The 24,315-nt window shown below is 44.4% G+C and overlaps 1 protein-coding gene across 1 annotated transcript in view; it reads right to left on the reverse strand.

Moving 5' to 3' along the window:
- Positions 1 to 17,668: 17,668 nt before the first annotated feature.
- Positions 17,669 to 24,315, reverse strand: part of LOC308605401 (uncharacterized protein C1orf94) — a gene marked incomplete at both ends in the record, with an annotated part of 48,836 nt that continues 42,189 nt past the window's right edge. Inside the window, 2 exons of the mRNA XM_081215379.1 lie at positions 17,669 to 17,744; positions 23,059 to 23,255. Coding sequence (XP_081071505.1) covers positions 17,669 to 17,744; positions 23,059 to 23,255 — 273 coding nt within the window. The remainder of the gene's footprint in view (positions 17,745 to 23,058; positions 23,256 to 24,315) is intronic.

Below are 24,315 nucleotides of genomic sequence, written 5' to 3' on the forward strand. Positions count from 1 at the left end.
CCAATTTAATACTCACACTTACCAGGTGCTGGACTCCATGCTAAGTGCTATGCAAAAACCACAGTGGTCTTTAAAAACACAAATCTAGGCCTGCCACCCTCCTCCTCAAAATCAGTCAAGGATTTCCCATTGCCCTTCGGATGGAGTTCAAAATGGGGTTCTTACCAAAGTCTACAAGGCATCTGCAGTCTGGTCCCTGAGGACATCTGTAGCCTCATCACATTGTCCCTTCCTCCCTCATCTGCTATCTTTAACTCTGCTATTCATCGTTCAGCTCTCAGCTCAAAAGCCACAGTATATGGGAGAGAGGGGAGTACAGTGGTTTGGGGCATGACCTCTGCAACCAAACTGCCTGTTTTCAAATCCCAGCTCTGGGCCTGATTGGCCTGGTTTGGATCAGGTGTCTATCTATAAGCCAGTCACTGGCCAAGGTGATGGAACACCCAGTGCTGTTCCCTGGGACCCAGGAATGAAATCAATTTTACTGAAAGCATGGTGGTCTGAGAGTAGGGGAGAGATGATTCACCAAAGCAAATCAAGAACTGTTCCCCTAAGAGGGGAAAGCAGATGCAGGAATAAAAATTGTCACTCCATTGTCATGCTATGTTTTCCAGAATTTGATCACTGTGCTCCTCCCTGACACTTGCCATATTCCTGTATCACTTGCGCTATTATTTAATGTGCATTATCACCACTCCCTTTTTGTACTCTCAGCCTTATTTTAAAATAAATTTATTTATATCCCTGCTGTAAATGAAAAATGAGTATTACTTACCATAAATAGGAGGTAATCTTAAACGTTTTTTTTTTACAGTGAAAATAAAACAATATTATTAAATTCCAACGAGAGACTGTGGCCTGCAAAAATGCTTTGAGATTGTGGCCTTGTTCTCTCTTTGTTAAAAAGAGAGATTATCAAGTCTTAGAGAGGTGTAAAGACATGCTAACACCAAACTGAGCCTTTCTCCCTGATGTAATCAAAAAGTCTAAGAAAGCATTGAAAAGGAAATTACTTTCTCACTCTGTGATTCAATGTGATGTGATGCCATATCCATATAGCACTGAAAAGTCATTTTCCGCGCTACTTGCAACCATCCGGTAAACACCTAATGCTCCCTGCCTGACGCTTTAAGCAGCACTGTCTTGGAGTGCTTGAACTTGGTCAAAATTGTTGAATGAATGGCCAAAGAGAGTGAGATTGAGGACTAGTTGGCTAGTGGAGGGATTGGGAGGCAAAACAGCACATTTTATTAACAGAAAATTACCTCTTGGTCTGCTTGGTCCTTTCCAATGAGATATGAAAGGAATTAGTCCAAGTCATCTTGTTTCTCTCCTTGTTTCCTGCAGAGCTGCCTCTCCTCTGTGTCAGACGCTGTCCTTCTAGGCTGGTGCCTACACCGTCTTTTCAATGAACAACCCCTCTTTCTGCCAGCCTCCATCCTGTACACCTCCTGTTCACTCATCCCCTTCACCACGACAGTTTCCCCCACATATTCAGTCATTTCCACCTCCTAAATATTTCCTCAAATCTGTCCATTTCCGTTCTTCCCCACTGCCATCACCACAGTTCACACCACGATTACCTCCATTCTGGACGAATACCGTCGCCTCCTAACTCTCATTCTGCTTCTCCTTTTGCCCTAATTCCCCAATCCATTTTCCTATCATCCAGAGGGCTCTTTTTAGAAAGTGAATTGGAACGCTCACTCTCCTGCCTTAAGACTTCAACGGCCTATTGAGGTTCGAATAAAAGCTGCAGCAAGGCTTACCTGAGCCCACCTCACAGCTAACCTCATTCTCCTCACCTCCTCCATCCCTGCTTTGGAGATTTCTCATTTTTCCTAAGGTCCTGAATAAGAGGTTCCCTCTCCCTGGAGCCCTCTTCCCCGCACTCTGCTGCTACTTCTCTCGCTGTTTCCTTTTCATCCTTCAGGAATGCCTTCTCTAGCCCCCAGTACAAACTATATCCCCTCATCACAGGGCTCCACGCTTTGCCCTTAAAGCACTATCCACCGTTTTAACTCTACATATTTGTGTGTGTGTTTGCTTAATGTCATTCTCCTCCATCAGACTAAAAGCTCCATAAGAGGAGGAAGCAGGTCTGTATTTCTTATTCACTGATACATCCCCAACCATTAGCCCAGAGCCTGGCACTCACTCAAGTTTGTTAAAAAGCATAAATAAATACTTTCCATAAAGCAAATAATGTCCTTAATGTCTAAAACTGGCTAAGAGGGAAATGCATTGCATTAGAAGAAGAGAATTTGTAGGTTAAGCATTAAGTGTATTGAATACATTTAGTAAGAGGTTTGGTAGGGGATAAGGTATAATTATGTGACTAAATACGTTTAGGGATGATTTGTGTTTTGTGTTTAGCTGGTGGAAAATTTTAAAATGTGTTAAGACAGGGAATTCAAGAAAACATGAAGAGTTCACTAAGGCATTGGACAAAACAGGTAGGATAGTTCAGAGGATGCTGTGTTTACCTCCTTGAGACCACAGGAGTGAAGTGAGCCACAGACATGGCTGGATTCCAAATAGGTAGAAAAGAGGACCTCAAAGCAGAGGCTCAACAATGTGGGCACCACTCCACTTGCTCTGCCCCTCCTGCTAATTACAACAGAAATGGAAAATCCTCCTTCAAATGGGACCGCTACCACAAGAAGTCAAGCTAGCTCCACCCTGAAGAGGAACTGGGTGGCAATAGGCGGGGTTTAGGGAGAGGATGAAACATGAGAGCATATGGGGATGACACTGAGGGGTGATTAATAAAAGAATATACTGAGCCTTGAAATTGTCTTGAGGAGGTAATTTCTTGCATGTTTCTCCTGCAAGAATGTGGCAGCTGGTGTTAATATATTAAGGATTTGGGAAGCCACATTTCCTCCTCTGTCCTGCTCACCACTACTGCTGCCTGGAAGGGAACCCCACAGGGAGATGGGCGAGGAAAAGCCAAGAGTCTCCACCAGTTTAAAACAAAAGTCAGCTATTTTCTTCTTATTATGCTGATAAGGCCAACAGGACCGGCAGACATGAAATGGTGACAGGATGGGCTCCTATGTGGTCACTACATTCACGCTGTGTGTGTATAGTCAGTGTATGATCCCCAGAACTCAGACATAAGATAACTTTTCATGAGTGCATCTGTTTAAAGTGTTAATTAGAGAGTAAGCTTTACTATCAGCACAGGGCCCTAACTAGGTAATAAAGCAGAGATATGCTAGAACCAGCCCATACCAGCTTCCAAAAGTCAACTGTTAAATTTTCTGGAATTTTGTGAACCGGTTGTTAAGCACAGACATTGTTAAAAATTCAATTCTCTAAACCTACAATTAAATACATTTTTATTAAAAACAAAGATAACAAATACTCAGGACTCATATACTTCCCAATTATTTTGCATTTTACTACCATCTATTCTTTTAAAGTTACTTACTTCTATTATACCTGTATGGTGGAAATACCATATAAAGGTGTGCGATTACGATCTCTTCCCAATTTGGTGACATCACGTTGGTGGCTTGACATCGGCCAAGGTGAGAGTCTTTACACCCATGTAAATCAGAAAATGCTACAAATCAGGACTTGATTTATTGTTCTGTTGATTGTCTGGACTTAAGAAAGTGATGAAGAAAATGTCAATAATGCAGATTAAACTTAAAAGCCTGTCATGTCTGTAAATGTTGCATTGTGAATGGCATAAAAATTGAGGAAATATTCTTCCAGTATTTGAAAATAATTATCTGGTTCAGCAAAGCAGTCGTTCACATCGTTGATGAACGAATGGCGTTCCGGCATGCCTTTGTGGTTTCACTTTCATCTCACTCATGAATGTAAAAGAAAATATCAGCCAGTATTCATGTCAGAACTACACCCATTCACCAAAGCTTCCTTAGGTTGGCTATAGACACAAGTGTTCAGCAAAAACAATGAAAGCATTCTATGAGAATCAATTGGCCCTATGGAATTTATGATAACTAGTGTTGTATATTAAATTATTTGCAAATTGTGTGAAACACATCCTTTATATCAGTAGAATTTTAATAAAGGTATGTACATATGTACAGTATATGTGTATCTTTTTGAGAGCTGGTTGTCAAATATTGACAAGTATACAACTTGGTACCTCCCAAATCAAAGCTGGGGACTGAGCATAACAGCACAAGGGTCCACTGGATTCTAATCAATGACATTGATAGTATTGCAAGAAATGCCAGTGGAAGGAAGCTGAACTTCACAAAGCCCTGAGAGGATCCAGCAAAGGGGAATTTCACTGTTGATCCTATCTTGTCCAAGCGAGAGGATAAAGGCATTAGAATAACAAGCATTAGAGAATTGTTTTCTGCTGGGAAGAGCAAAGGTTTCATCAGCTCTCACCATTGTTTAGATCATGGTTTCTCAGCCTTGGCACTGTTTTGGACCAGGTAATTCTTAGTTGTGGAGGGCTGTCCTGTGCATTACAGGATGTTTAACAGCATCCCTGACCTCTTCCCACTAGGTGCCAGTAACACCTCCCTAGTTGTGGCAACGAAAAATGTCTACAGACATTGGTCCCTGGTTGAAAATCACCTGCTGAGGTGAAATATCATTTTAATTCCATTCAACTCAACAAAGAGTTATTATCACCGGCTAAGCGCAAGGCACTCTTTTAGGCACTGAGTTACCTGAGTGAACAAAATCTCCATGAGAGATGCCAATCACCATGCCTTTGATGACCCACTGAGTTGATTTCTCCACCAGACTGCGAGCTCCTTGAGAGCATCATTGTGTGTTATTTATCTCTGGGTCTCCAGTCTGTCTCAGCACAAGACCTGGCACCAAGGTCCTCAGTAAATGTGGAACTAGAGTGATGTGAACACTTGGGCTGCTTGAACAGACTGCCTACCTCTATAGCCCCATTCCTTTTTCCAACACTGTGTTTTGGCTGAGCTGAGCTATTTTCTTTCCTCAGGGTTCTCATGCCCTCTTTCTCTTCAAGATCTTCCTTAACCTTGTTCCCTAGGTGTGTTGGTGTCCTATTGATGCATCACAAATGAATACACACGTAGCAACTTAAGATGGCACCTATTTATCATCTCATGATTTACGTAGGTCAGAAGTCCAGGCTCTCTGCTCAGGTTCTCGTGAGTGTGAAATCCAAGTGTCAGATGGCTGCATTCTCATCAGACCTCACGGGTCTTCTTCCAAGCTCATTCAGGTGGTTATCAGAGCTCAGTTCCTTGTTGGCTATGCACTCAGGGTGTCACACTCAGCTCCAAGAGGCCACTCTCCTGTCCCTGTCACATGGGCAACTCCATCTTCAAAGCCAGCCATGGAGAACTTCTCACACGTCAAACACCTCACATGCTTCGAATCTCTCTGACTTTGATCTCTTTCTTCAAGAAGAGCATTGTCCCTTTGAAGGGCTCATGTGATGAGGTCAGGCTCACTGAGGATAAACTTCCTTTCTCAGTCAACTGTGCCACGTAACGTAACCTAATCATGGAAGCAATATCCCATCCTATACACAGGTTCCTCCCACCTCGAGATAGAAGGGATTATACAAGGATGGGGTTCTTTGGGAATCATCTTAGAATTCTGTCCACTGCAGTTGGACTCCCCCAGCTCCCCTTCAACTTTACTACCCTGGCCCTCTTCCCTTTTGGATCTCTTAGCTTAGATGTCACTATTTGATAACAATAGTAATTTCTTTTTATGGAATTATTTCTAAAATCTGTGCACCACCCTTTACATATAGTTTTGTATTGACTTTTCACAACAGCCACATGAAGTACATATTATTTTTATTCTCTGCATTTAGAGTTTCCTCTGCCTCACACTCTTCCAGATAATCTTTTTTTTGCGGTATGCGGGCCTCTCACTGTTGTGGCCTTTCCCGTTGCGGAGCACAGGCTCCATACGCGCAGGCTCAGCGGCCATGGCTCAGGGGCCCAGCCGCTCCGTGGCATGTGAGATCCTCCCGGACCGGGGCACGAACCCGTGTCCCCTGCATTGGCAGGCGGACTCTCAACCACTGCACCACCAGGGAAGCCACCAGATAATCTTCATGTTCATTCCTTTACTCCTTTCTAGTTTCCATTCAAACGTCACCTCCTCAGAGATGCCTTCCCTGATGGCTCTGCCTAAACATAGTTCATCGAAGATGACCAGCTAATAAATGCAGAAGGAATGACGGAATGAGAACATCACCATTTGGCAACCATCGTATTAGTTATTGATTCAGGCAAGAATCATCAGTGGAGCTAAAATTAGTGGATAAAATTTTGTTGAGGAACAGGATAGCTATATAGGCTCAAAGTATCTCCACACAAAATACTTATTAATTATAAAGGAAAAATTAGAGCCGTTATGATGAAGAAAGTTGGGAAACACCACCTTATCTAAATGATCAGAGTTAATATCACCAGCAGTGGAATAATGCTACCGCACATGCCTCCTAACATGATGCACTGAGAAGGATATATTACTTCCGTGGTTTTCCTGTCTTACCAGATAGGCCCCAATGGAGGGATCACTAGCCTGGACTCTTCAAAAATGTCAAGACAAAGAAAAGCTGAGCAACTCTTCCCAATTAAAGGAGGTTAAAGAGACATGACAACTAAATGGAACATGTGATCCTGGATTTGGATCCTGGACCAGAAAAAGCAGCTTTTTTTTTTTTTTTTTTTTTTTTTAAGTATAAAGGACATGATTGGTACAACTGTTAAAAATGTAATAAGGTCTGCAAAAAAGATAATAGTATTAATTTCATGATTTCAATAATTGTCTTGTGTGACTATGTAAAGAAAATGTGTTTGCTCTTAGAATATATACATTGAAGTATTTAGGGGTAAAAGGGCTCCACATCTGCAACTTATTGTCAAATGGTTCTGAAAATAAATAATAAAATAAAATAAAATAGTAAAAGTTTAACAGTTAGGAGTCCTGAGGGAAAGGTATACTGGAGCTTCTTGTCAACTATTCTTGCAACTTCTATATATTTGAAATAATTTTAAAATAAAGCTTACCAAAAGAAAAGAAAATAGGATAAGAATAACTCACTTCCCCACTCTTCAACCCTTACTCTGTTTTACTTTTCTGCATGGCCCTTATCACCCCTGGTTATAACATGTATTTTATTTAATTTGACAACAACCATATGAAATATGTACTATTACTGTTCCTTGCCTTTATAATTCCTTCTGCCTGGAAAGCTCTGTTCTCCAGGTCTCTGCACCTTACTCCCTTGCTGCCCTCCACTCAGATGCCTCTGATAAGAGTAGTAAGGTTCATTCCTTCCCTCACTATGTTGCAAACTCCATCAGAGCAGGGACCTGGTTTTGTTCATTGCTGATCCTCATATCTCTCAACAGGTCTTGGCACATGGTAGGTATTCAATAAACGTATGTTGAATAAAACACGTCCGTTTTAGAGAAGAGACTTAGGAAGAGACTGTGAGTTTTGAATCCAGGCTTTGAATTCAAGTCAAATGATTCTAGAACTGCTACTAATGACTCTGTTTTCTGGCTTCATTGTTCCAGGAAGCTCCCTAGCCTTCGTGTACTCCCTTCCTCTTGAGTGTGGGCTGGACCTTGTAACTCACTTCTAATGAATAAAATATGGCAAAATTACAGGCTGCCACTTCCATGATTAGGTTAGTGGACCCTTGCTGGCACTCTTTCTTGCCTTATTGCTTGCTTTCTGTCTTTGTGGTATGCTCTATGGAAAGGTCCCTGTGGCAAGAAACCAAGGAAATCCCTGCAAGGAATTGAATCTTGCCAACAAATTCATGAATGCTCACTTTGGGGGTGGATCCTCCCCAGATGAGCCTTCTGGTGAGATTGCAGCCCCAGCAGACACTTGGATTGTAGCCTATAAGAGACGCTAAAACAGAGGACTCAGCTAAGCCATGCCCACGTTCCTGACCCACAGAAACTGAGATAAGTGTTGTTGTTTTAAGCCACTACATTTTGGAGTAATTTGTTGCATAACAATACGAAATGAATACTTTGATCCTCTGTATCTCCACAACTATGTTCTACTCTTATAAAAAACATTTTGTGTTATATTTATTTATATCTTCCACCCTCCCCGTCACCCACACCATAAGCTCTTTCTTCTTGGGCAGGGACTGTAATTAGTTTACCATTTTATCTAGGATTCATAGCATGGTACCTCTCTCATAGCTGGAGCTCAGTAAGTGATTGTCAAAAATTACTGAGGGGTTTCTCATTAGAAATAAATTTTAGTTGGGTTTATACATCAACCTAGGAATTTGGTCAGATTTAAGGGCCCTGATAATGTTCTTGAATTTGCAAAGCTCAGAAGCAGAGTCTGAACTGTGGGCTCTTCACCATAGCTGTGTCCCCCATTAGGCCCCATCTGGGTGACCAGCTGGTCCCCTAGATGGCAATTCCACCTCAGCTTCTTTTTTTTTTTTTTTTTTTTTTTGCAGTACACGGGTCTCTCGCTGTTGTGGCCTCTCCCATTGCAGAGCACAGGCTCCGGACGCACGGGCTCAGCAGCCATGGCTCACGGGCCCAGCCGCTCCGCGGCACGTGGGATCTTCCCAGACCGGGGCATGAACCCGTATCCCCTGCATCAGCAGGCAGATTCTCAACCACTGCGCCACCAGGGAAGCCCACACCTCAGCTTCTTTAACATCATAATTCTTGAAACCAATGTTTGTAACACTAAACCACACTAGAGGACAAAGTGAACTGCCCATCCACCTGTTCTAATGAATATACTTTTAAACCTCTCAAGGAAAACCATTTCTCCTCCTTCCTTTACACCAAACAAAGATTTAGCTCTAAAATTTCAGCTAAGAGTAATCACCTCCTGAATCAATGGCTTATTTTTTGAGTTAAAAAAAAATCCCTCTAACATGCTCATTTTAATTTTAAAAATGCTCTTTTAAATGGTAGGGAGCCTTTTTATTCTGCACTCTGGCTTATAAAAAATAATACATAGAAATGTGTTATTAAAGCTATTTTTCTTGGCGTTCTGGTAATTTAATAAACTGCTGAAGCTAAGCCTTGAGACTTATGGTGGAAGCAGAAAGAAGACGATTGTTGATTAATAGCTCCTGATCATCCCCCAACCAACCCCCCTGCTTCCTGGGGTGATTCCTGAAGGACAATGGGTGATTTCTGAAGAATGAAGATTTGGAGAAACATTGTGCAAAAATGTCTTGTCCAAGGAAGCTTAATCTCTGGGATGACCCTCACATTCTTCTCTAAGACTTGGGGTGCTGGAGAACTGGTTGAGGTGAGTCTCAGAAGATAACTCTTGATGTGGTCACTTCCATATTTGACAACTTCAGAGCATTTCACCAACCTTGAAAAGTTTCCGTGTCAAGGTCACTGCAGAATGTCTTAGTCTGCTTGGGCTGCCATAACAAATAATCATAAACTAGGTGGCTTGAACAACAGAAATTTATTTCTCATGGTTCTAGAGTCAGGGACCTCCAAGGTCAAGGTGCCAGCCAAGTAGGTTTCATTCTGAGGCCTCTTCTCCTGGCTTGTAGGGGGCCACCATCTGGCCATATGACCACGTGACCTCTTCTTTGTGTGCATGTGGAGAGGAAGAGCCAGCTCTCTGATGTCTCTTCTTTTAAGGGCACTAATCCCATCATGAGGGCCCCACCCTCTTGATCGCATCTAACCCTAATTACCTCCCAAAGGCCTCCTCTCCAAATACCTTCACATTGAGGACTAGGTATTCAACATATGGATTTGGTAGTTACACAAACATTCCATCCATAATAGGAGGTGTGTACCAGTTATTAGGCCTTCATTACCTGGCTTCAAATCCACTCCTAATAATCCTTAAACTCTGAAAACCACATTTCTGCTTTGCCTGCTGGATCTCTGTTTGACCCTGTCAAGAAGGGGCACTAGAGGGAGACCCACGGCTGGAGGAGGAAGAAGGGACTTGTTCATTCCTGTTTGGTTCCTATTCTGATCAGCATCACTGTAGCAATGACAATTTTGTTCAATAGCAGCAATTGCAGTCAGTTTACTATTTTTCCAACACTTGCAGAACCAGTCTCACTGTGCCTTCTTAGAATATCAACACCAGTAGTCTGATGCTTCCTTCTTAAAGGTCTGGGCTCCTACCCTGATGGAGCACCTTTTCTGGGCCCAGAGACACCAACACCAATAAAACAGTTCCTGTTCCCCAGATCCTTGTGTCTGAGTTTCACCTCCTCAAGGCTCCTCCTCCAGGCCTCTACATTTTAATAATTCCACCCTCTTCTTTTTGGATGGTAGCTGCTTTTTGTAGTTGCTACTTCTGTGTTACCCTTGGAATTATTTTTTCCTCCTTTCAGTTTTTCAATATAGATTTAACAATGATTTATTTATATTAAATTATTTCTGTTAAAGTAAGTAATGTGGTTCTGTCTCCTCCTGACTGAGAATGGGAACTTGGCCCCTTTCATTTGACAGAAAGATGTAATCCCCCAAAAGTAGATAGGCCACTCTTGTACTCTCTAGGCCTATTTCTCTCCCTGTAAAGTGAAGCAAGTGGTAAATATGTTTCATGGGTGAGACTGACTCCATTAAGCCAATTTTTTCCTTTTCTTTAAGTAGCAGCTGGGCACTATGGTTATGGAAGGAAAACCTTCCTTGTTGAAAGCTTTTCTTTATAGGCAGCTCTGTGAGGGCAGAGAATAAAATTGTCCAACTATGTTACTCAGGACTTAATCCAATGCCTGGTGCAAGAGAGGCATTCAATAAGTGTCTACTAAGTGATGAATAAATGGAAAGATGGGTGGGTGGATGGATGAGGAATGATGAATGGATGGATGGATAAATGGATTGGTAGATGGAAGGATGATGTTAGCGAATCTTGAGAACGTCTAGTAGTAGAAAGAAGAAGGTCTTCTTGAAGGAATGGTGTTATTTCATTTTTGAGCATGTCACATAGGATTAGGTTTGGTTATGTGTGAAAGAAACCCAAAATAACAGTAGCTTTTCAAAGGCGTTTGCTTTCCTCTCAGGTCAACAAAGTCCAGGGACAGGAACTCCAGGGCTGGCCTGGCACCACCATGGTCACCAGAGGCTCAGCTTTCTCCCTTGTTGCTCCACCAACTTCATAATGTAGCTCCAATCTCCAGAAATCACACATAACACTTCTGCCTACATCCCATCTGGCCAGAACTAGGTAGCCTATTCTGGGTGGTCACGTGCCAATCTGAAAAGGGGAGTTCTATTACAAGGGGGGAAAGGGAGAAATGTATATTTGATGCCAATTGGAAATCCCTGTCATACATAGTGAGGAATGAACAACACAGAACTGAAGGAGGGAGCCTTGGAGGAGAACTTGAAGTCCGGGAGGAGTTGCTCCAGATGACACCCCTTTTCTGTAGGGCTACTCCCCTCCCACTTCTTCCACCATGGCTTAATGCTGGAAAATGACCTAGAGGTCTTAGTTGCCTGAAAACTTAATAGTCATTAACCATGTGACGTGTGTTTCAACAAAGTTCATTCACTCTGGGCTGTGTTACTAGAAACAGGGAAGTGGGAGGAAAAAGGGGTAAGAATATTGATTTTGAGTCACTTACCACCTGACCTTAAATAAGTTACTTAATCACTCTGAACCTTAGTTTCTGCACGTGTAATAAATATATATATATATATCACAGGGTTATTATGAATGTTATTATTTTTTTAACATCTTTATTGGAGTATAATTGCTTTACAATGGTGTGTTAGTTTCTGCTTTATAACAAAGTGAATCAGCTACACATATACCTATATCCCCACAACTCCTCCTTCTTGCGTCTCCCTATCCCACCTCTCTAGGTGGTCACAAAGTCCTGAGCTGATCTCCCTGTGCTAGGCGGCTGCTTCCCACTAGGTATCTATTTTACATTTGGTAGTGTGTGTGTGTGTGTGTGTGTGTGTGTATATATATATATATATATATATATATATATATATATATATATTCCATGCTACTCCCTCACTTCGTCCCAGCTTACCCTTCCCCTTCCCTGTGTCCTCAAGTCCATTCTCTACGTTTGCATCTTTATTCCTGTCCTGCCCCTACATTAGATAATAAAGGTGATGTTTACAGCACGGTGCCTGTTCCAGCATAAGTGCTCAATGACTAATAGCTGCTTTTATTTTATTAAGTATTTCTGGGACCCAAAATTTTGCTACTCCTCAGTTTTGTCGCTTAAACCATGCATAGACTATCATTAGTTTTAAGATTTGCAAATAAAGTATGTTCTGAGGAAAGAGACTGGGGGTGGGGGATGGGACTTGAAAACATATCAGATGAGAATTAGCTTCAGAACTCCAGGGAAGTTAAAAGAGCAGACATCATTCATCTGACAGTCTGAACTGGGGCGGGTGTCCTGCTCTCACATATCCCCTTAATAAACTCACCTTTCGTAGTAAGTATGAGTTAATGTCTCAGCATAAAATGCAGGCACTATGTCTGACTTGCTCATTACTGTATCTCTAAGAATAAGTTCCAATGCGAGTGTGCTGAATGGAGGGGAGAGTTGGTTGGAAGGAACACAGAGAAGAGATGGGGATTTTCAATCCCTTCCCAGACTTCAAGATCCCAGTTCTGAGTCCCAGTGCCCACCACTCTCTATCTGTTTCTGGAATTCTCTGAGAGGTGAACAGAGTCAGGAAGTGCAACATGTTAAAAAGATTTTGGGCTTTAGCTCCAGCCCTCCCTTAAGTTTCCTCCTAAGGAATTTCTTAGAGAAAAAAATCCATAGAGGCTTCTGAGAGTCTGATTCTTAGACATCCCGGGACAGGGGCTTGGGCAGTGAGCTCCAGCTGTGTCCGAATACAGCTCAGTACAGTTCAACAAACATTTTTGACACCCACTATGTGCCAGGCACCATACTAGATGGTGTTCTGCATGCCCTTTCTCATTTTTAAAATGAATGCTTATTTTTATTAAAGTAATACACACACATTTTAAAAGCCAAATAGTGCTATTCACAATAGCCAAAACATGGAAACAACCTAAATGTCCATCCACAGGTGAATGGATAAAGAAGATGTGGTACATATATACAATGGAATACTACTCAGCCATAAAAAAGAATGAACTAAAGCCATTTTCAGCAACATGGATGTAACTAGAGATTATCATACTGAGTGCAGTAAGTCAGAAAGAGAAAGACAAATACCATATGATATCACTCATGGGAATCGAAAGTATGGCACAAATGAACCTGTTTGCAAAACAGAAACAGACTCACAGACACAGAGATCAGGCTTGTGGTTGCCAAGGGGGAGGCAGGTGGGGGAGGGAAGGGCTGGGAGTTTGGGATTAGCAGATGGAAACTATTATATATCAGATGGATAAACAGCAAGGTCCTACTGTATAGCACAGGGAACTATATTCAATATCCTGTGATAAACCATAATGAAAAAGAATGTTAAAAAAAAGAATGTCTATATGTGTATAACTGAGTCACTTTGCTGTACAGCAGAGATTGGCACTACATTGTAAATCAACTCTACTTCAAAAAAAAAAAAAAAGCCAAATAGTGCTAAGAGTCATAAACAAGGCAGCGAACCCCACACTTCCATCCCTCACAAACCAATCTTGCTTCTCATAGAAAACTCTTCCAACTTTCTTGGCCCTTTAACTCTGGGATTAACCTCCAGAATTCCAGATAATTATGGGAATTCTGCTATCTCTCAAATCATCCATTTGGGATATCACCTACTGATTTTCTATTATGATAAAAGGATTTTAGCTCTATTCATACCCTTTTCTTCACCTCCATCCTCCCACTATAGTTATCACACTAATTTTGGTTAAATCCATATTTGGGCTTTTTACTATTATGATCACGTAAATATTGTTCACTGCCAAGTTAATAACAATTGTTTCATTTCTTATTTGAATTTATAGCTAAATCTTCCCTCCCCCACCAACCACTGTAAAACAATTCTCAACACAGTTTTCCACACAGTCAACTCTGTCAGAATAATCTGTCATTTTCTTTTTCTTTAGCCACTCCCCACCCCCCACCCCCAGACACCTCCTATCTGAGGTCTCCAACTTCCTGCTCTATTCTGGACTGGTGGTGGTAGTGGCTTTTCAGGCTTTGCTTCATGGTTCTTGAGCTAAGATCTTTCTTCATCACCCCAAGAGTTTCCTCGGCCTCTCCCCAACTGATGATACCTATTTTCTATGTTCCACATCTTCTGTCTTGGTTTACCCTCTTGTCTTCGTGGGGCACAGAGCTTCTTGACAAAGGTGCAAAGAGGCAAATGTTTTGAGACTCTGCACATCTGAAAACATCTTCAGTCTAAGAGTTTAGTTTTCGAATTTTCCATTAAAAGCCATTTCCACTCAAAGCTCTGACAGCTTTGTCCCAGGAGCTTTTAGGTTCCAATGTTACTGTTGAGAAATTTAATGCCATTCTCATTCATGAACACTTGTATCTGAGTGGGATTTTCTGAAAACCTTAGAGTCTTGCCTTTATCCCTGATACGCTGTAACTTCATAATGATATGCCTTGATGGAGATCTTTTTCATTCATTTCTCTGAGCATGGGTCTGGACCACTCAATCTGGAGAATTTTCTTATGTTTTTCTATTGATACTTCCCTCCCCTCTCTTTTCATTGTTCTGCTTAGAACCCCTATTAGCCAGATATTTTGTCTCCTGGACTGAGCTTCTCATTTTCTTACCTTTTATCTCCTATAATCCATCCCTGTGTCTTTTAAAAATTCTCCTTTCCAGAAGATCTTTGATGTTAGCTTCCAACCCTTTCCACTGAAAAAATTAAATCAGCTATCACTGTTTTAATTTCAAAAGCACTTTTCTGTTCTGATTTTTAAAAATGATCATAAGGCATATTGTCTTATTTTTAAAATAGAGTGGCTTCTCTTAGTTCCCTGAAAACGTTATGCTCTCTCTTTTTCGTTCTGTTTTTACCTTTGTTTTCTGTTTTTGTTTTTTTTTGGCCACGCTGCGGGACTTGCAGGATCTCAGTTCCCTGGCCAGGGACTGAACCTAGGCCACAGCAGTGAAAGCCCAGAATCCTAACCATTAGGCACCAGCGAACTCCCTTACCTTTGTTTTGATCTGTGTCTTTCTTGTTGGAGATTGTCCATTTCCATTAAACATTAAGTCTTAAAAGTTGATTGGAAGCTCTTTGTGAAAGGGCATGATCGTAGGGTAATTTTCATTGGTACCTCCAAGTGCCTTTGGGGCATTTCATTTTCTTCAGAGAACCCTCCAAATTCCTGCCTCTTGTGTAGAGTCTAGCTGCTGGCCTTGGGTGTGGATGTGTATTTCACTTAATGCCCATTTTCCATCAGTACCCTCATCTCCACAATCCTTATGCATGGTCTGTATGTTTCTCCAGAGAAAGTACCTCCTATCTCCTATAGAACTGTCTGTGGCCCCTGGCTTTGTGGGGCCAGGATAGGAGCTACTTCTCATAACAGCCCCTTGCTTTCATCTCTCTTCAGCCCCATCTTCCATCCTCGGCATCTGGCACCCCCTGAGAACTTCAGGCTCTGCAGGGGGAAATGGTTTGCTTCTTGTTGATTGGCAGACATTTCAACGTGATCTTCCCCTCCTCTGCTAAGGCATTACCATTCCTCCACCACACTTCTGCCCTTTTATATAGCAGATGAAATTGCTGGCTTCTCCTGATTTCATTGAGAATGGAGTTCGTATAGATGTTTTTACTCTCCTTCTTACTTGGGGGTAAATTTCAAGAGAAAAAGGGCAGAAACATCTTCACCATCTTGAAACCACAAGTGTACGTGAAGTATACATTAGGCCTCTATTAAGACTACATTTTCCTTTAATCCTCAGAACTATTAACATTACCATTAGTAGAACTGAGGTTCAGAGTGGTTAAATTCTCTGCCCAACATCAGAGTTGGAAAGTGGCTAAGAACACTTGTCTGGCCAAGGGCAACTCCCTTATTCTCTCCTGCCCCCAAGCACTCTGAGATCCAGAGAGGGTGGTAAACTATGGCCCAGCCTGGGTTAATACCTAGAGGTACAACATGAGGAAGCCCTTTGGGGAACAAAAGAGGTCCTGCATTGGTGAGAACTTCTAACCAGTGTCTCTCAGTCAGTGGAGAGTCTAGACTGTTAACCAAGGATATCAACAAGAAACACGATGTGCTAGAAGTGGGGTGAGCCTTGGGGAAAGGGGCTGAAGAATTCAGGGGGAAATCTTAGACTTAGACCATGGAGAAAGGAGAAGGCATAAGTCCTAAGAGAACTTGGGAGAGAAATTGGTTTCCAGGGACCCAGGAAGAAAGGTCAATTGTGTCACACTGTGAAGGCAAGAGAAATGCTCTTGTGAGCCCTGGACTTAAGCTCATCCCAAGACACTGGTGGCTTACAGAGTCCTAGCCTCTTGCTGCAATCAGGATTGGGCTGCTAACGTTCCCCAGACCTAGCCCTCACTGGCCTCAGCCAGGGTGGGCCCGAGCTTTCATGAGAGGAACAGGACTGGTAATACAGCAACTTAGAACTGACAATGTTGGTCCATCTGTACGTGCATGGCTCATTTTTTAGATCCAAGAGGAGGTCTTTACATTAAACCTCTGTTTAATTTCATCTTATGATGGTTTGCCTAAGGATAGCACATGAGTTTCATTTCATAGACTGTCCCTGATCAGTGATGGCTGCCGGGACCACCATAGAGAGAATGATTCTGTGACTTTGCCCAGGCTCAGGGGATCAGCTGCTTAATGATGCCTGCCATGGGTGTTGAATAGGAGAATTACGGTATATGTGCATCACTGACTCATGCCACCTCCTCTTCCCAGATTTGCGTCCTCCATTAATGTGATCAAGATGCTCTCAATGTCCTCATTAAAGTCACTGATAAAAGCTGATTGAGAATGATCCAGGGACAGTGCCATTGAGAGCAGTTCTGAGACTGACCTCTAGCTTGGCATCAATCTACAATGACTGGCTATAGTCTATCACATTCAGGATTATTTTTAGAATTGATTTTCAGGTCACTTTTTCCCATCTCATGTCCAAGAGAGACTTTTTCTGTAATCGCCACCTGGATAGGGCAGAGCAGGATGTACTTCTTTTACATCAATTCCAGAGATGCATAAACTGGGCTATTGAGAAGTGAGTGGATCACAGAAGAGAAGAGATAAGCCCTCTAGTGTATAATCCCTGGGATCCCTTATTTACAGAGCAGCACTTGGAGGACTGTAGCCAGTGGTGTCTCTTCATGTCCTCAGTAAACTTTGAGCCTCATGGGGGGAAAAGGAGCAGTGAAGATCACACAGAACATTACAGAAAGTAACAGGCACACTCCATTTCAAGCAGCTCATACTTTTATCAGAAAATACAGACTTTCTAATTTAAGTGTCTTATGTCTATTTTACCAACAACAACAAAACCCCAAATCTCTCATGTTAGCTAAATACAGATGCATATGTGGATGAGCAAGTGAGTATGAATCCGAGGGGTGTGTGTGCAGTCTGTGCTGTGTGTGAGGGCTGGCTCTGTGTGTGTGTGTGTGTGTGTGTGTGTGTGTGTGTGAGTGTTGGTCCATGGATGCGTCTGGCCTTGCTGTTTTCTGTCTGTGACCTGGTTGGAACCTTGGCTCTCCAAACTTCATACCAAGCTGTTGCAGAATCCAGAATTCCAGAGCCCTTAGCCCTGCTCCAAGGGCTAAGGTAGGAGGAGGGAGATGAGAAGGAGATCTAAAAATGTGTGTCATTCCCACTAGAGGAAAAATAGGGGCTGTTCATCAGGGGCCCACCGGATGTCGAGCCGAACCTGGAGGAGAAAGAAAATGACATTGTGATAGAATTCCTGATGTCGGCAGAGATATTAGGGAAAGTAGTATATTAATTTTGGGGCTGTCAAAAACTGGGAAGATCATGACAGGTTTGGAAGCTGAAAGCTTTAGCAATAATGTAAAAAGTTTTGGCTCTGGGAAAATAAAATATTGAAATGATAAAATTGGAGGATAATAAAGAGTTTCTTCCTTAGGTCAGGAAAGCCCTGGCAGCCTGTAGGGGCTATTTCCACCCAGCCTATGCTCTCTCCATATCCAAGACCAAAGACTAAGGAGCCTCTCTGGATCTAAGCACCTTACCTGTGGGTCTGTAGCCCCTCTACCTGTCTTAGAGGACCCTGTGTGTCCCTAAGGAAATTCCACAACATCAGAGAACTCATAGCCACGTCCTAGGGTGAGATCTCAGAGTCCGGACAATCCCAGGGTTCCTGATTCCCTTCTCAGCACCAAGCTAGATCAGACCCTCCATTTCACCCCAATCTGGCAAGTAAGCCCTGAGGCATCCCTGACTGCCTGGAGCTCTGCTAGACCCTCAGGGAAGGAAGTGCCGGGAAGATTTGAGCCTCAACCTCCCGAGAGCAGGAAAACACACCCTTCTGCTTTTTCTCCCTGGCACACTGCGAATTCATACTTCAAAAGAGAGTTCAAAAGCCATCTCCTCTGTGAAGCCTTCCCCAACCTCTCCAGATGGAATCGTTTACTCACACTTGAGATCCTACTGCAATTTCTTTCCCCATCTGCTAGGATACTTTGAATGAATGGAACAGAGCTCAAGACAAATTGCTGCAGAGCAAATAGCTAGATATAGTCTAATCCAGGGATTCTCCGTCACTTTTCAGCTGGGCGGAAGCATATTACAGAAGATGCTCACATTCATGGCGCCCTCCCATGAATTGATGAAACAAAAAAGGCGGGGAGGGGAAGAAGTGATGGGAACAAACCAGTGCATTAATTTGTAATGCCTCAGCTGGTATGTGTATCTGTTGCTCGCTGTGAGCAGCCATGGACAAGCGAGGCTTTGGGTTGTTTGAGTCCCTTCTCACAAAAATAAATTTCATGAGAGCAGGGACACTGTCTGGACTGTTCACCATTTGACACTCAGCACTCAGGCCAGGACCTGGCACCAGGTAGGTGCCCAATAAGCAATTAATGTCAGTGGTAATCCCACCTCTTTTTCTTTTTTTCAAAAATCATATTGGAAAAGAAACGATTAAAAGTGATGTTATTATAAGGACACTCTGAATTCTACTCTGATTTATAAAATAAAGGCTGTAACCCATACTGGAGTATTTAATAATTACCGGTAACCAATTACTCATGACACACCTTGTATCTGATTGCCACACCCCACACATCTGAGCCCTTCATGATGAGAAATTCTGATCAGATCTACTGCCAAGGGCGTGGTCTAGACAGGATGTAAACTAGAGGGCCAGGAAGAGAGGTAATCCATGTGGACTATAGTTATCCAGGAAGGCTCCCTGGAGGAAGAAGAGGGGCTTAACCTGCCTCACGAGCATGGTGAACGGTCCTGGTTTGCCTGGGACAGTTTCTACACTGTCCAGTAATAATTCCAGTGTAATTATCATTTGTGCTCTTTTTAACGCTCAGACTTATTGTCCTTTGGAAGATATATGGTACTGTTATCCTGCCCTGATGGATGTATGCAAATGGACTTGGCAGAGGGCAGGAAGGGCTCCCCTCCTCCTTTCCTGAGAACACGGAGGCCACCTACTCCTTCCTCTCCCACCTCATACAGTTTAGTCTCTTGGTTCCTGACCCAGAGGAAGCACTGAGGCCCCCGGTCTCCCAGACTAAACTCTCCACCTACGCCCTTGTACCCCTCCCCGACCCAGGCAGCCTCTCCTGGACCTTGTTCCATCCAGCACAGCTGGTAAACCTCAACTCTACCCCTGTGCCCAGTGCTCCCTACATTCCATCCTACTGTGCCCAGGTTTTCTTGCCATACTGTCATCCCTCCCTCTCTTCTCCTGGCTCCCACACTCCACACTCTCCTGCTTTTCCTCCCACCCTTTAGATCCTTTGTTGGTGCCTCCCCATCTCCCCAACCCCTCTACATGTTGGAGACCCAGGGCTCAGTCCTTGGGCCTCCTCTCTTCTCCATGTACATGTGCTCCTGGGCGATCTCATCCCATGCCATGCCTTTAAGTATCATCTATATGCTAATGACTCCCAAATTTATATTATCAGCCACCACTTCTCCCCTGAGCCCCAGACTCAGATATCCACCTGCCTATCAACTGCTCCACGCAAGTGTCTAACGGGCATCTCAAATTTCACATATGCAAAACCAAACTCCTGATCAACAGATCCTTGCCATCATCATCTGGACCCTAGAATGTTGGCATTGCCAGTCATCTGGACACTCAAGTTAAAAACCTAGGAATCACGCTTGACTCCCCTCTTTTCCTCATTCCACATCCAACCATCATCAATTCCCATCAATGCTACCAAGAAAAGAAATGCTCCACATCTTTTCTCTTACCTCCTTCCCGTGGTCACTGCCCTAGTCTACGCCACCAGCACCTCTTGCTTGGATAGCTAAAAAGGCTCCCATCCTGGTCCCCTCCATCAGCTCCTACCAGTCAGCCCACTCTTCGTAGGTCGATCAACACCATCTTCCTTACACGGAGAATTAGAACATTCATGGCCTCCCGCTGCTCTTCCTTCCCTCGCCTCCCAGGCCCTGCCACCTCTCCGATTTCAATTCTCTCTCCTCCACTCTCTCTCCTCCACTCACTGTGCTCCAGCTACATTTCCCACCTCGGGGCCACTGCACTTTCGATTCTTTCTGCCCAGAGTGCTCATCACCCATATATACACATGGTTCATTCTCTCGTTTTATTCAGATCTCGGCTCCAGAGAGGTCCCTTATTCCCTCCCCGCTTATCCCTTGTACCTGACAGGTATGATGCTTATTTACTTCCGTATTGTCTAGTTCTCCTCCTGGAATGATGGAAGTAAACACTTTGTCTTGTTCACTCCAGTAACCAGTGCCTAGAGCAGTGCCGGGCCCACAGAAGAGGCAACGAACGTTTTGTGAATGAACGAATCATCCCTTTGGGGGACATGGGCCTGCACTCCTCGCCTCGCTTTTCCGACCTCACTTACCTGGTCTTTCCACCCTCTTAGGCCGCCATTCCACCCTGCTGACTGCTGCTACTCCCCATCACTCTCCTCCTTTGCCCACCGTGTCCCCAGCTGGCCGCAGGCTCTCTCCCACTTCTAAGGCTGCTCCTTCCTCAGTCTCCTGCTCACTCCTTTTCCTCTCCTGCTCCTCGGAAGACAGCCAGAGACCAGGTCCCAACCCTCAGCTCTTATGGCTCCCAATCAGTGCTTCCCCGACCGCTGACTGGTGAGAACTTGGAACCACGCTGCCTCCCAAGGACATCAGGTCCTGGCTTCTGCAGTAACTCTCTCTTCCCTCGAGCCCAGAGTCACAGCGTGGAAGGGGCACGTCTGCTGGCCTGCAGGTAGGCTGTCTTCCCTCTGCGGTCTCATCTACTCTCACCTCCGGGGAGGTGAGAACCTCTCTTACAGACCCTGCAGTCACCTCCAGACTATGCCCTCTCTTCCCTCCTGTTTCTCTCCCCTCCAGCCCATCAATTCACTCCAACGTTCACAAATCTGCATTGGATCCCCAGGCCTACCAGTCAGAGCCTTTAATAATCCAAGCCCAGCCTCCCGTTTCCTATTTTCCACCTTGGTCAGGGATAAATCTAATACCTCAACCAGACGCCTTTATTCCACAGGCCTCAAGCCCACCACGCACCTTCCCACCTGAGGGCCTCATTCCCCTAGTCACTGCTCACTGGACCCTCCCCGTCCTGCAGCTCTCATTGTCCACCCAGCAGGGATCCTCCCCCTGTCCTCGGGACACTCGGATGGTCTTCACTTTGTCACGGCATTAACATCGTTGTGTCCCCTCTCATCCACTCTCATCTCTGAAGGGAGGAACCATGTCCTATTCATGGACGGTGCCCCACAGGCTAAATTCACCGTAACTATGTGAACTGATGCAGCGCTTTCCAGGCTGCATTGGCGGAACACACCATGATATGCTCTACAAGAAAAGGGGAAAAAGGAGAGGAAGGAGGGAGGGAGGGAGGAAGGGAGGGAGGAAGGGAGGAAAGAAGGGAGGGAGGGAGGGATGGAGGAAGGGAAAGAAAAAGAGAACTAAAGAAATAAGGGGTCATGGGTTTTATATTCAAATGACACTATTGACCAGCTTCTTGAATGTTCTCCATGAGCCCTAGTAAATTAAATAATCTGCAAATTCCAACAGTTAAGAAATCTGTTTATCTTTGTTTCTACCTTTCTTTTCCCAAACAGATCTGACTATGGAAACCTCTTTCCAGCATTTATCCCTCTATCAAGACATTCATGGGAAACACTGATTGAAAGGGTCCCAGTCCAGGACACCCGGCTGACACTACAGTGACGGGCTGTGATGGGAAGGAAGGGAATCTATGTCAGGTTGGGGAGTTTGGCCCTAATCCTGTAAAGGGAGGTTCTCAAACTGGAGCACACGTTCCCCGGGATGTGCCTGGGACACTTGGATTCTCAGGACTGACACAGCACCACCCGCCTTGCAGGGCATCAGCCATGAAGGTTTGGTGGGTGGGAATGAGCAGCTGCGTGGTGTTACATTAAAACAACAAACACCAATTCTTACTGACCGGCATGAAAAGTTTGTATGGAGCCGTCAGCTAAAATGTTGAGTTTGTGTTGGCTGCTGGCTGCTAAGCTCCTCTCCTCTGCTGTTTGGGGTATTTTGGGGGAAAAGTGTGAGCAGCCTGATAAGCAGTGAGAGGCCCTTCAGCAGGGCCGGGTGCGAACTCACTGGGCTGTTGGAAGGATTAGCCCGGCAAGGAGCTCAGGAGGCAGTAAGTGGGGGAAAGAGCTGTAAGAAGATTACCTGGCCGTGGCCTGCTGGAAACCAGGCAAATGCGGAAAGGCATATGCGTCCCACTCCACTACCTGCCACCTGCTATGGGTGGTGCGCTCATCCACTACTGACCATGCAGCTGCATTTCTGCACCATGCTGAGGACCCCAGCCCTGACTGGGCCTGCCAAAGGGCCCCCCAGGCCCAGATCAGGCTCACCTCCACATCAGCTCCACTGGGATCCACAAGGCACAGGGTCTGCCCTCCCCACAGCCAAGGAATATATGTACCAAGAGAGCAGCAGTGAGGCCCAGTGCGCCCACCTCTCCCCTCCAGCAGCTTTCGGGATACGAGGTGGATTTCCAGTGTGGGCTGAGGACTCACCCATTCGCCTCGGGGAAGAGGTACTGCAGCCCATCTCCTGCCATGGGGCAAGGGTCTCGGGGATTTCTGGCCAGCTTCTGAGGTGTCCTCTGAGGGTACGGATAGTTGGACTGGACGAAGGGGATGTAGCTCAGCAGGGGGGTGGAGGAAGAGCAGAAAATCTGCTGTCCCATCTGCTGTGGGTTGTATGGCATCACCTGCATGGCAGAGAGGAGACAGGGGCTAGAGGAGAGGACAGAGTTCCAGCAGAGCCCGCTGCCACTAAACCTCACAGTCCCCCAACCCTGACCCTAACCTGAGGCCCCACCCCTCAGCCCCTGTGCCCCTCAGTCACTGTGGGGTGCATAGGAGGCAATGTGTTGGACGGGGATGAAGCACGGGGCTCAGCTTCTATATGTGAGACTGGTAAGTTATTTAATTTATCTGTGTCTCAGTTTCCTTATCCATAAAATGGGCAAATGCTATCTCCATTGAATGGGGACTGAGTCAGCTGAAATAAGTAGAGAGACTGGCACATAATAAATAGCAAAGGAATATTATTTGCATTATTTCCATTCTCTTCTCTGTCCCCTGCCTCACCCTCAGTCAATAACCATCTCAAAAGCCCCTGGTTCATTTTTAAGTCTTTTACAATCTCAGTAAAGATTGCTAGGATTTATACATCCCTGGCTTCTAGCTCATGATCTCAACAGACCCCAAGTCCAAGACAGCTCTGCCCAGTGGAAATTCCTGTGATGGATGATGGAAATCTTCTGGGTCTGTACCACCCAATATGGTAGCCACCAGACTCAAGTGTGGCTATTGAGCACTTGAAGTGTGGCTAGTGGGACTGAATTTCAAATTTTACTCAGTTTTGATTTCAATGTAAACAGCCAAATGTGGCTGGTGGTTATGGTACTGGGCAGTGTGAGTGAGGAGAAAGGCCAAATGGGGGCACTGGGATTGAGCTCAAACCCTAAGAAAAGTAGGAACTCATTGGGTTTGAGACCACCTAGATCAGACCCCCACCAAGAAGCAGGGCTCATACTATCTTGCCCCTCATGAGGCAGGAACCCCACCTGTCTTATTTACTGATTTATCCTTGGCCCTGAGACGGGTGCCTGTCACACAGTAGATGCTCGATAAATATATGTTAAATGGATAAGTGCAAGAAAGAGAGAGGAGGAAGGAGGAGGGAGGAAAGAAGAGACTACTAAGTGTCGGCTTGAATATCTAAAATGACAGGGAGCTCATTACATCATGAGCACTGTATTCCAC

The sequence above is a fragment of the Mesoplodon bidens genome (genome assembly GCF_964165515.1).
Source record: "Mesoplodon bidens genome assembly, chromosome: 2".
NCBI classification, from domain to species: Eukaryota; Metazoa; Chordata; class Mammalia; order Artiodactyla; family Ziphiidae; genus Mesoplodon; species Mesoplodon bidens.